At 35.6% G+C, this 12,093-nt stretch overlaps 1 protein-coding gene across 2 annotated transcripts in view; it reads left to right on the forward strand.

The window, feature by feature from the left end:
• Positions 1–12,093, forward strand: part of RAVER2 (ribonucleoprotein, PTB binding 2) — a 94,155-nt gene that overhangs the window by 49,884 nt on the left and 32,178 nt on the right. For both annotated transcript variants that reach the window (XM_087865966.1, XM_045802149.2), the window contains exons 9-10: positions 1,044–1,312; positions 10,762–10,873. In XM_087865966.1, coding sequence (XP_087722092.1) covers positions 1,044–1,312; positions 10,762–10,873 — 381 coding nt within the window. The remainder of the gene's footprint in view (positions 1–1,043; positions 1,313–10,761; positions 10,874–12,093) is intronic.

Raw genomic sequence — 12,093 nt, forward strand, 5'->3', positions numbered from 1 at the left:
CACTAAAAGGTTATGCAAATGTTTATTATTTGTGTTGGATTAAATAATAGGCCATTTGCTTTCACACGCACTGCTTTAAGAACATTGAAAAGTCAGTGTCCAAATAAATACATTGCTAAAAGAACTTAAGTAACCACCTCTAAGTATTTAGGACTAGAGATAATTAAAGCAATTTGTGTAGTGAATTTGTAAAATATGAATTAGACTTAAAGTAGTTCTCAAAATGAGCTCTTTTCATTTTGAAGTACAGATTTTTAAAAAGTGGAATGGCTCAGCATTTTCCTATTAAGACTTTCATTCCTTCCAGAATTTATTTCCTGTAAATAAAAATGTAAAACTTTGTGTTAAATTTGGTGCCTGTCTATTCACAAATATTGATGTTTTTTTAAACCAGTGGTGTGCTGATGTTTAAAAACCAGCTCTCTGGGTTAAAAAAAAAATAGTCTTGATTTCTGTAGCGTTCGTGGAGCTCCTTGTGTAAACACTACCACTCATAGCCAGTTGCACGCTACCCGCGTGAAGGCATTGAATGCAGGAGCTGGGAAAAGATCGCACAGCCAACCATTATGACCTGGTGCAGGTCAGCCGATCAGATTTATTGTTGGATTTAACTTTACCAATTTTTAAGTGTCAGAGACCTTTTTTTAACTGAAGACATATTTAATTATTCCCTTCAAATATGGAAGCAGGCGATTTACAGTGATTGAGCATAAAAAAGAAGGCACCTGCTATAACTTAAGTACCAAAGAATACATACCTCTTGCTCTCAAATTCTAAAATTTGAAAGTTAGAGTTAAAAAATATCCTCGATATTATCCTGGAAGTTGTTGAAAATAAGAAAAGCAGGATTACTGCTAGAGGTGTTTGCTTTTCCGTATAGGAACTTGCTACTTTACACCCACTGACTTCACCTGAGCTAACTGTTCTCTACCAGATACAGAATAGGCTTCTCCACATCTCCCCCAGACGTTAACACAGCCGGAGGACTGTCGCGAATGGCTCTTGTCTAACCAAAAGCTTCTTGCGTTTGTGGTTCGCTACAGCGTCTCATCTGATTCCAACTCAAACAACCGTAACAGCTGGAATGGGCATATTACCATTCTTTCCAAATCAGCACATTGCTGGACAGGCTGGGACAGGGCACGGGAATACTCAGGAGAAACAGCCAGCCTCGGTGGGGAAGACAGAAGGAAATTTCTCAGGGTCACAGGCTTATCTTCAGAGCTTTCCAAACCTGACTGCTGGAGGCTTGCTGACGGGACACCATAAGCAACAGCAAAGTCAACCAAGAGGCACGGAGATAAGTTCCGGGGTAAGAAAACTGTGTGTTTATGCATACACACACACACACATGTACACACACACGTGTACATGTGTGTACTACATGTATGTAGATACTATGCAGGAATATATATATGCATGTTTTTTTAAAGATTTTATTTATTTATTGGACAGAGAGAGACACAGCGAGAGAGGGAACACCAGCAGGGGGAGAGGGAGAGGGAGAGGGAGAGGGAGAAGCAGGCTTCCCGGTGAGCAGGGTCCTGATGTGGGGCTCGATCCCAGGACCCTGGGATCATGACCTGAGCCGAAGGCAGCCGCTTAACGACTGAGCCACCCAGGTGTCCCTGCATGTATATTCTTTTAAAATTTTATCTAAATTTCTAATTATCTAAAATTCTAATTTTAGAAGATTCTAAATTGGGGGTTATTTTACAGGTGGTATAATTTATGAAGTATCATAAAGCATCTTAACTATTTTTAAATGTCAAAGAAAGTTAATAGACTTAAAGTATATAAATATGGATTGCAAACTGGATAATTGATATATCAATGACATGATTTTTTCAGTGTGTATTTCTCAAAATAGAAGAAAATATTGCCCTCTTAAAAAAACCCTGTTATAGGGGCGCCTGGGTGGCACAGCGGTTAAGCGTCTGCCTTCGGCTCAGGGCGTGATCCCGGCGTTATGGGATCGAGCCCCACATCAGGCTCCTCTGCTATGAGCCTGCTTCTTCCTCTCCCACTCCCCCTGCTTGTGTTCCCTCTCTCGCTGGCTGTCTCTATCTCTGTCAAATAAATAAATAAAATCTTTTTAAAAAAAAGTCTGTTATTATAAAATAATTTAAATAGGGATTCTTTATTATAGATTCTATATATTATATAGAATATATTATATTATAGATTATTTTAGATTACATCACAAAAAGTCTAGTTAATATTATAGATTCTATATATTCTAAAAAGTTTGAGATACTAAAAAATGCTTGATGTTTTACAAATGAAATATAAACAAGTTCAAAATTTTATAGTTTGGAAAATCTTAAGAGTGCCATTAATACTTATATAATTATATGATATTTATGAGGCTTTCTAAGTAAATAATGTTTTTCAAAATATATTTGTTTTCTACTTTAAACGTATACTCTATTGCTAATTAGGGTATTATTTTAATATTTGAAGGCAAAACCAATTTTATTTTATCTAAAAAATGTCAAAGTCCATTATTAAACTCTGGTCTACTCAAAAGAATCTAACCGCTGTTTTAATTCTGGAAGATTTCACCCAGTTATTTTATTGATTCTTAGACCAGTGACATTTGTTTGTTTGTTTGTTTTAGAAGATTTTATTTATTTATTTGAGAGAGAGAGAGTGAGCAGGAGCTGAGAGGAGAGGGAGAGGCAGTCTCCCTGCTGAGCAGGGAGCCAGACACGGGGCTTGATCCCAGGACCGAGATCATGACCTGAGTGGAAGGCAGATGCTTAACCAACTGAGCCACCCAGGCACCCCTAGGCCAGTGACATTTGTAAATGTTATCATTGATAGGTAGAATAAAGTACATTTAGTTTTTATTCATACCCTGAAATACCCTTTGGTCTGTAAGTAGTATAAAACTCTATATAGTTATAAGCAGCATGTGAAGGAAAAAAATTCATGTAGTTGGCTATTTTCAAATGTTAAAATAATAATACTGAATTTGGAGGAGGTTTTATTGTCAACTAGTCATAGCAGCAGGTATGGATAGAATGCTCTGCGATTGTTCATTGAGAAAGCTAAGGCAATTCTTCGAGAATAAATTTTAAAAATTTATCTGCAGCATTAATTTCTTGGGTTGTTGAGGGAAACTGAACAAATAGAACTTCTATATGACCGTGCTATGTCTTTTTGCACAAAAAACACCAGATTTCAGAAAAGCTTGATTTAAGGTGATTCACGTAATGGGCAGAGTCTTTCAGGAAGAAAACAGCCAAAGTGGCCCAGGGCCTGGAAAACAGGTTCTGTGGAAAGAACTGTGGGAAATGGATACGTGTAACTCAGAAAGGGAGGACCAGCTGGATATACATTTAAAAAATATACTCTCAGACTAGTCACATGGTAATTTGTGTTTGACCAGTAGGCAGACCTAGTCCAATAAGTGCGACATACAATAAAGCAAATCTAGGCTGAATATAACAAAGACCAGCTGAAGCTTTCGAACAAAGAAAAAGCTGAAAATAACTAAGCAGATCGCTGGTGAGCATTGGTGCGGTCTGTTGTGGAGTGATTCCTCTGACAGCAGGGGTTTGAACCAGGTCATCTCAAAGTCAGTTTTCCAAGAATGTAACAAGATTTTTGACTTCTCTAAACATAATTGGTTTAACTTGGCTTTAGGTTTTTAGACCTGCATTTTTAAGAAAATTTTTTTATTAAGGTATAATTGACATACAGCGTTACATGAGTTTCAGGAATATAACATAATGATTTGACATTTACATGTATTACAAAATGATCACCACAGAAAGTCTAGTTAACATCCGTTACCATACATGGTTATAACTTTTTTTTCTTGTGAGAACTTTTAAGATCTGTTCTCTTAGCAACTTTCCAACATACAGCACGGTATTATTCACTGCCGCCCCCGTGCTGTACGTTACAGCCCCATGACTTATTTCATAACTGGCTCTTTGTACCTTTGGGCTTCTTTCACCCATTTTGCCCACACTGCCTCTGACAACCACCAATCTGTTTTCTGTATCTGTGAACTCGTTTTGTTTTTTGATTCTACATATAAGTGAGATCATATGGTGCTTGTATGTCTCTGTTTGACTTTTCTTCACTTAGCATAATGCCCTCAAGGTCCATCCATGTTATCACAAATAGCAAGGTTTCCTTCTTATTTAAGGCTGAATATATACACACATTTTCTTTATTCATCCATCAAAGAGCGCTGATGTTTTCGTATCTTGGCTGTTGGGAATAGTGCTGCAGTGAACATGGGAGTGCATGGTCTCTTTGAGACAGTGATTTCACTTCCTGTGAATATATACCCAGAGGTGGTATTACTGGATCATATGGTAGTTCTTTTTATTATTTTACGAACTTCCATACTATTTCCCATTATGGCTGTATCCATTTTCTCCTATACAGTAAATTGTGTTTTCATTTTGTCGATAGTTTCCTTTGCTGTACAGAAGCTTTTTAGTTTGACGTAGTCCCACTTGTTTATTTTTGCTTTTTTGCCTATACTTTTTGTGTCATGTTCAAAAAATCTTTGCCAAGACTAACGTCAAGAAACTTTTCCCCTATATTTTCTTCTAGGGATTTTATGGCTTCAGGTCTTATCTTTAAGTCTTTTATCCAATTTGAATGAATTCTTACGTATGGTGTGAGATCCTAGTACAACCTCTTTCTTTAGTGTATAGATGTCTGATTTTCCCATCACCACTTATTAGACTGTCCTTTCCCATTGTGAATTCCTGACTCCCTTGTCAAAGATTCGTTGACTACATATGTGTGTGTTTATGTCTGAGCTAGCTCATTTGATCATGGTGTACAGTTTCTCTATTGTTAAATTTGGATTGCTAGTATTTTGTTGAGGATTTTTGCATCTGTGTTCATCAGGGATATTAGTCTGTAATTTTTTTTTTCTTGTAATGTTCTTGTCTGGCTTTGGTCTGAAGATGATGTTGGCCTCATTAAATAAAATAGGAAATGTTCCCTCCTCTTCAACTTTTTAGAAGAGTTTCAGAAGAAATGGCATTAATTTTTCTTTAAATGTCTGGTAGAATTCACCGGTGAAGCCATCTGGTCCTGATATTTTCATTGTTGGGAGGTTTTTGATTACTTCTTATCTCACTATTGGTCTGATAAGATTTTCTATTTCTTTATTATTTGGTCTTGGTAGGTTGTAAGTTTCCAGGAATGTATCCCCTTTTTTTTTTCCTGGGTTATCCAGTTTGTTGGAATGTATTTCTTGGTAACAGTCTCTTACGATCCTTTATATTTCTGTGGTATCAGTTTTAATGTCTCCTCTTTCATTTGCAACTATTTGAGTTCTCTCTTTTGGTTAGTCTAGTGAAAGGTTTCTCTATTTTGTTTATCTCTTCAAAACTCCAACACTTAGTTTCATGGATCTGTCTTTCTAGAAAGTCTTTCATTTCTGTTCTAACCTCCTTCTTTTCTCCTTTCTGCTAATTGTGGGCTTAGTCTGTTCTTCTTTTTCTAGTTCCTTGATGTATAATGTTAGGTTGTTTGAGATCTTTCTTTTTTCTTCTTGTAGGCATTGCTATAAATTTCCCTCTTAGAACTGCTTTTGCTGTATCCCATAAGTTTTGTATGCTATATTTCCATTTTCATTGGTCTCAAGATATTTTTTGAGTTCTCTTTTGATTTCCTCCTTGACCTGTGGGTTGTTCAGGAGTGTGTTGTTTAGTTTTCTGTATATCTGTGCATTCTCCAGTTTCCCTCCTGTTATTGATTTCTAGTTTCATACCATTGTGGTCGGAACAACACGTGATATGGTTTCAGAATTCTTAAATTTGTTCAGACTTGTTTTGTGATCCAACATATCTATTTTTTTCTTTTTCTTTCTTTCTTTTTGTCTCTTTTTCTCTCTGTCTGCTTCTGCTTTTGGTGTCAGACCCAAAAAAACACTGGCAAATTCAGTATCATGAAGCAGTCTACCTAAGCTTTTAAGAGCTTTATAATTTTAGCTCTTGCATTTAGGTCTTTGATTTTTTTTTTTTTAAGATTTTATTTATTTATTTGACAGAGAGAGAGACAGCCAGCAAAAGAGGGAACATAAGCAGGGGGAGTAGGAGAGGAAGAAGCAGGCTCACAGCGGAGGAGCCTGATGTGGGGCTCGATCCCAGGACCCCGGGATCACGCCCTGAGCCGAAGGCAGACGCTTAACGACTGAGCCACCCAGGCGCCCCTAGGTCTTTGATCTTTGAGTTAATTTTTGTATATGGTGTAAGGTGAGAATCTGCTTTATCCTTTCACATGAGATATCCAGATTTCCCAGCACTTTTGTTGAAAAGACTGTCCTTTCCCCACTGAATAATCTTGACACTCTTGACAAAAATCATTTAACCATATATGCAGGGACTTACTTCTGGATTTTCTGTTCTGTTCCATTTGTCTGTATGTCTTTATGCCAGTACTACACTGTTGAGATTACTGTAGCTTTGTAGTGAGTTTGAAATCACAAAATATGAGCCTTCCATTCTTGTTCCTATTTTTCACTCTTTTCAACATTGTTTTGACTATTTGTGGTCCCTTGAAATGCCATATGAATTTTAGGGTGGATTTTTCTTTTTCTGAACAAAAAAAAGGTTGGAATTTTATAGGGACTGTATCGAATCTCTAGGTCACTCTGGTTAATACTGACATTTTAACGATACATCTTCTAATCCATGTACATGAGATGCCTTTCCTTTTATTTATGTCTTTTAATCCAGTAATATTTTTAAATTTTTCTTAAGATTTATCTATTTTAGAGAGAGTGTGTGGGGGGAGGGGCAGAGGGAGAGGGAGAGAGAGAATCTCAAGCAGACTCCACACTGAGTGCAGAGCCACACATAGGGCTTGATCCCAGGACCCCAAGATTATGACCTGAGCTGAAACCAGGAGTTGGACACTAAACCAACTGAGCTACCTAGGTGCCCCTGTTTTTAACATTTTTAATATTTAATACAGTGTATTCAAAATATTAGTTCAAAATGTAATATATACTGAACTATTAAGATATTTTACATTCTTTGGTACTAACTCTTTGAGAGTTAGTATATATTTTACATTCTGCATACATCTCAGCTTAAACCACATTTCTTATGCTCAGTAGTCATGTGTAGCTAGTAGCTACCATGTCGGACAGGGCAGTCAGATATTTTCATGGCTTATCCCTCACTTTATTGAGATTTCTGCTTAAATATCACTTTCAGCAATGTCGTGTAGTTTTTAGTGAGTAAGTATTTTTCTTCCTTGGTTCAGTTATTCCTTTTTTTTTTTTCTTCTTTTTTTTTTTTGGTTCAGTTAATTCCTAAGAATTCTTTCTTGATTGTTGTAAATGGAATTGTTTTGTTAATTTCTTTTTGGATTGTTCATTGTTAGTGTATTGAAATGCAACTGATTTTTGTATGTTGATTTTATATCCTGCAACTTTGCTGAATTCACTTATTCTAACAGTTTGTGCCTGTGTATTTGTAACATTTAGGGTTTTCATGCATCTGCAAGCAGAAATCACTTTACTTCTTCCACTCTAGTTTGGATGTCTTTTATTTCTTTTTCCTACTTAATTGTTCTGGCTAAAACTTCCAATATTATGTTGAGCAGAAGTGGTGAAAGCAGATAGCTTTGTCTTGTTCTTGTTAGAGGGAAAGATTTCAGTCTTTTACTATTGAATATGTTGTTGACTTTTCATATATAACGTCTCCTATATTAGGGTAGCTTCCTTCTATTTCAACTTTGCTGAGTGTGTTGAATTTTATTTTGTTTTTTTAAAAGATTTTATTTATGTATTTGAGTGAGAGAGAGAGAGCACAAGCAAGGGGAGCTGCAGAGGGAGAGGGAGAAGCAGGCTCCCTGCACGGGCTCAATCCCAGGACCCTGAGATCATGACCTGAGCTAAAGGCAGATGCTTAACCGACTGAGCCACTCAGGTGCCCCGAGTGTGTTGAATTTTAATCATGAAAGCATGTTGAATTTTGTCAAATGCTTTTCCTGCATCAGTTGCAGTGATTGTGGTTTTTTTCTACATTCTGTTAATGTAGTGTATTATGTTGAATGACTTTTGTATATTGAACCATCCTTGCATTCTAGGAATAAATCCCAGTTGGTTATGGTGTATAATCCTTTTAATAAGCTACTGAATTTGGTTTGCTACTGTTTTGTTTGTAGTTTTGGCACCAGTATTTATAAGGGGTATTAGTCTATAGTTCTCTTTCTTTTTTGTGGTGTCTTGCTTTGATACTAGGACAATGCTGGAAGTATTCTCCATCAGTTTTGTGGAAGAGTTTGAGAAGAATTGGTGTTAATTCCTCTTAAAGTGTTTTGTTGAATAGTGATTCAAAGGGGCACATGCACCCCAATGTTTATAGCAGCAATGTCCGCAATAGCCAAACTATGGAAAGAGCCCAGATGTCCATCAACAGATGACTGGATAAAGAAGAATGAATACACACACATACACACACACACACACACACACACACACACACTAGACTATTAGCCATCAAAAGAATGAAATCTTGCCATTTGCAATGACGTGGATGGAACTAGAGGGTATTATGCTAAGCGAAATAAGTCAGAGAAAGACAAAAATCATATGATTTCACTCCCATGTGGAATTTAAGAGACAAAACAGATGAACATAAGGGAAGGAAAGGAAAAATAAGACAAAATCAGAGAGTGAGGCAAACCATAAGAGACTGTTAACTCCAGGAAACAAATTAAGCATTGCTGTAAGGGAGGTGGGTGCGGGGATGGGGTAACTGGGTGATGGGCATTAAGGAGGGCACTTGATGGAATGAGCAGTGGGTGTTTTATGCAACTGATGAATCACTAAACTCTACCTCTGAAACTAATAATACACTGCATGTTAATTAATTGATTTTAAATTTAAAAATAAATCAAAATAAATGTTTTGTTGAATTACCCAGTGAAGCTATTTGGTTCAGGGCTTTTTTGTTGTTGTCGCTGGCACACTGTATTTTTAAAAATTTTATAAGTGATTCTCTTTCATAGCTGGAGTTGAGAACCCCTGATAGGATAGAATCTGATTACCTTGCTAGTCTAAGTACTTTAGCAACAAAATCTGAGAGTATTTTGCTGGCTACCTTTACTCAGTCACTGAGTTCTCTCTGGGGCACTGTCTTTCCTCATGCTATACACTTTCCTTTGGCAAATATGTAATGGTTTTAACTCCCACCTAGAATCTTATGGTTCCATCTTAGACTTCTTTTGAGCTATCATATCTACTTGACTGTGAATTTCTTAATGGCAGTATTCCTGTCTTACTCATTTTAGTATTATCAGTGCTTACCACAGCACCTGGAGCATGGTAAACATTCAGTAAGCACATTTGAATAGATAAATACATATGTATCTGTGATTTACATATCACAGGCAAATCTGGACTTCTTTGGGGCTTATGAAGATGTATGAGACAGATTTCTCAGTCCAAATACAACAATATTGGTCAGACAAAGAATAAATAAAAGGAGTTGTGGCTCTCGAATATAGAAACAAGCACTTGAGATTATACTTCATTCTGTTCAGGGAACAAAATAAAAATTAATTTGAAATTAAAATTTAGCTGCTAGCTTTAATTATAGTAACTTGAATTGTCTTATTTAAAATTTTTTTTTTTTTAAGATTTTATTTATTTATTCAACAGAGACAGAGACAGCCAGCGAGAGAGGGAACACAAGCAGGGGGAGTGGGAGAGGAAGAAGCAGGCTCATAGCGGAGGAGCCTGACGTGGGGCTCGATCCCAGAACGCCGGGATCACGCCCTGAGCCGAAGGCAGACGCTTAACCGCTGCGCCACCCAGGCGCCCCTGTCTTATTTAAAATTTTTTTTACCAACAGAGTGAAAAGTAAAAAATTCAGAACTGGGTGGCTGAGATGGTTAAGTGTCTGCCTTCGGCTCAGGTCATGATCCCGGGGTCCTGGGATCGAACCCCACATTGAGCTCCTGGCTCAGCTGGGAGTCTGCTTAGCCCTCTCCCCCTGCTCATGCTCTCTCTCTCTGTATCTCTCTGTCTCAAATGAATAAATAAAGTCTTTAAAAAAAAAAGAAAAAAAAGAACAAAATGATCTGAAGAATCAGCCCTTTTCTTCTGTTAAAGAAGTACTAGAACTCTTACCTGACCTGAGCTAGTTTTATTTATTTATTTATTTATTTATTTATTTATTTATTTATTTATTTATTTATTTATATATGGCACCTAGTTATATAAAATTTAGTGATATATTTTCAAGAAATGTGAATTTCTAGGGTTATCTTCTAAATGTGGATTTGGGTTTTATTAAATCCGCCTATTTTGTTTGGTATTATTTTTAGAACCAGAGATAAGTAAGCTTTCCTTTATCATTTGGCTATAGCCACACACTATAAAATAAAAATCTTAATAGGAAAATGTAGGTAACAGTATTTCTGAAAATAAGGTATTGGAATTTGTTTTTTCCTGTGAAGTTGAATTCTCTCCTGTTTAAATGAGAAGGATTTACAAGAAGGCCTTTAATTCTCTTTCGGTTCTAAAGTTCTATGGTTTTAGAGAAGTTTAAAAACAAAACTAATTGAAAAAATAATAGCAAGTAAAATGTGACCATTTTCATCAATATCCAGAAATATTCTATAACTTTGTATGTTCAAACGTTAGGTTCCACAAATTTTTATTACACTAGGCTGATTTACTAAAAAATAAGTATTTCTCTACTCTTCATTTTTATTTTCCTGTACCTCTGATTAAACACCTACTGTTTTGTTTTTGATAAATAGGCTGCCTCTAAGAATCAGACTTCACTTTTGGGAGAACCACCAAAAGAAATACGGCTCAGTAAAAATCCATACTTGAACTTGGCAAGTGTGTTGCCCAGTGTGTGCTTATCATGTAAGTAAAAGCTCAGTATTAATATTTTGGAGTTTTATAAAGTATTTACTTTCCATAATCAGTTTTACTTTAATTTTTAACCGAATGGAAGCAAATAATGACTATTGACGATTAATGCCTAAATTATGACCCCAGTCTTTAAATGAAAGAATAACTAAAATTAAGACACTTAAAATGTATTCTAATTATTTAAGGAAACTTTTTTTTGTAATATTTTATTAAGAATATAATCTTTATTGAGTTGCTGAATCATAATAGAAAATCGGGCAAGGGAATTATTGGCAATACTATCATGCTTTACAATACATATAGAATCATTTCTATTCTACATTTATTTCTAAAATAGAGGTTTAAACCTGTACATATCTCATATACCCAGAATATTTACAAACTACCCCCAAAATGTGTAAGCTAATGATAATTGGCAGAAGTTGAACTCTATTTTTTTAGAAGACATTTTCAGGCCTTCAATTAAGGTAAATTAATTATTAAATTTAGTTTTAAGGGAAAATCACAAATGTGGTATGTTCTAGGCACTAGGATATTCACTATATTGGACATAGTGGATATCTACTACCTAGGATATATAATATATACAGGATATTCACTGTAGTGTTGATTGTCAATAGTGTAACTGACAAGTGCCTTAGTTTTCATCAGTAGGGGAATGGTTAAATAAAAAATAGTTCATCATAAAATGGACTACAATACGACTTTTTGTTATAGTTGGGGGAGAGCCACATGTACTAATCTGAAATATCTCCGAAGCCAATTAAGTGGAAAAAGCAAATGTGCGTAAAAGATTCCATTTGTTTAAAGCTATATATTCTTATATGTACACATTTAATGTGTAAATGCACACAGTAAATCTGGGGAAATAATTCTAAACTATTACCTCTGGGAAAAAAGAATAGAATTGAATGAAAAGAAATGAAAGATTTTCATATGTGTTCTCTGTATTTTATAAAGTATCCTCTTGAACTTAGACATTAATTGGTAATTTTTAAAAAGAACCAGAAAAAAATTTAATGTGCTTCTCCTATACCTACTACCTTTTTATCTGGTCTAAAAATTGATGGTTACAACTATTGCGTTAACAAGAATGATTAGTTTACATTTCATTTGCTTTCTTTTAGAGATTAGACCTATATCTTAAATATGTTTCCATCAAAATTATTTCTCTATAGGGCAAACCTCCATTTTCAGTTGCTTTAAATGAA

The sequence above is a fragment of the Ursus americanus genome, chromosome 12 (assembly GCF_024610735.1).
Source record: "Ursus americanus isolate L20-20 chromosome 12, mUrsAme1.1.p, whole genome shotgun sequence".
NCBI lineage: Eukaryota > Metazoa > Chordata > Mammalia > Carnivora > Ursidae > Ursus > Ursus americanus.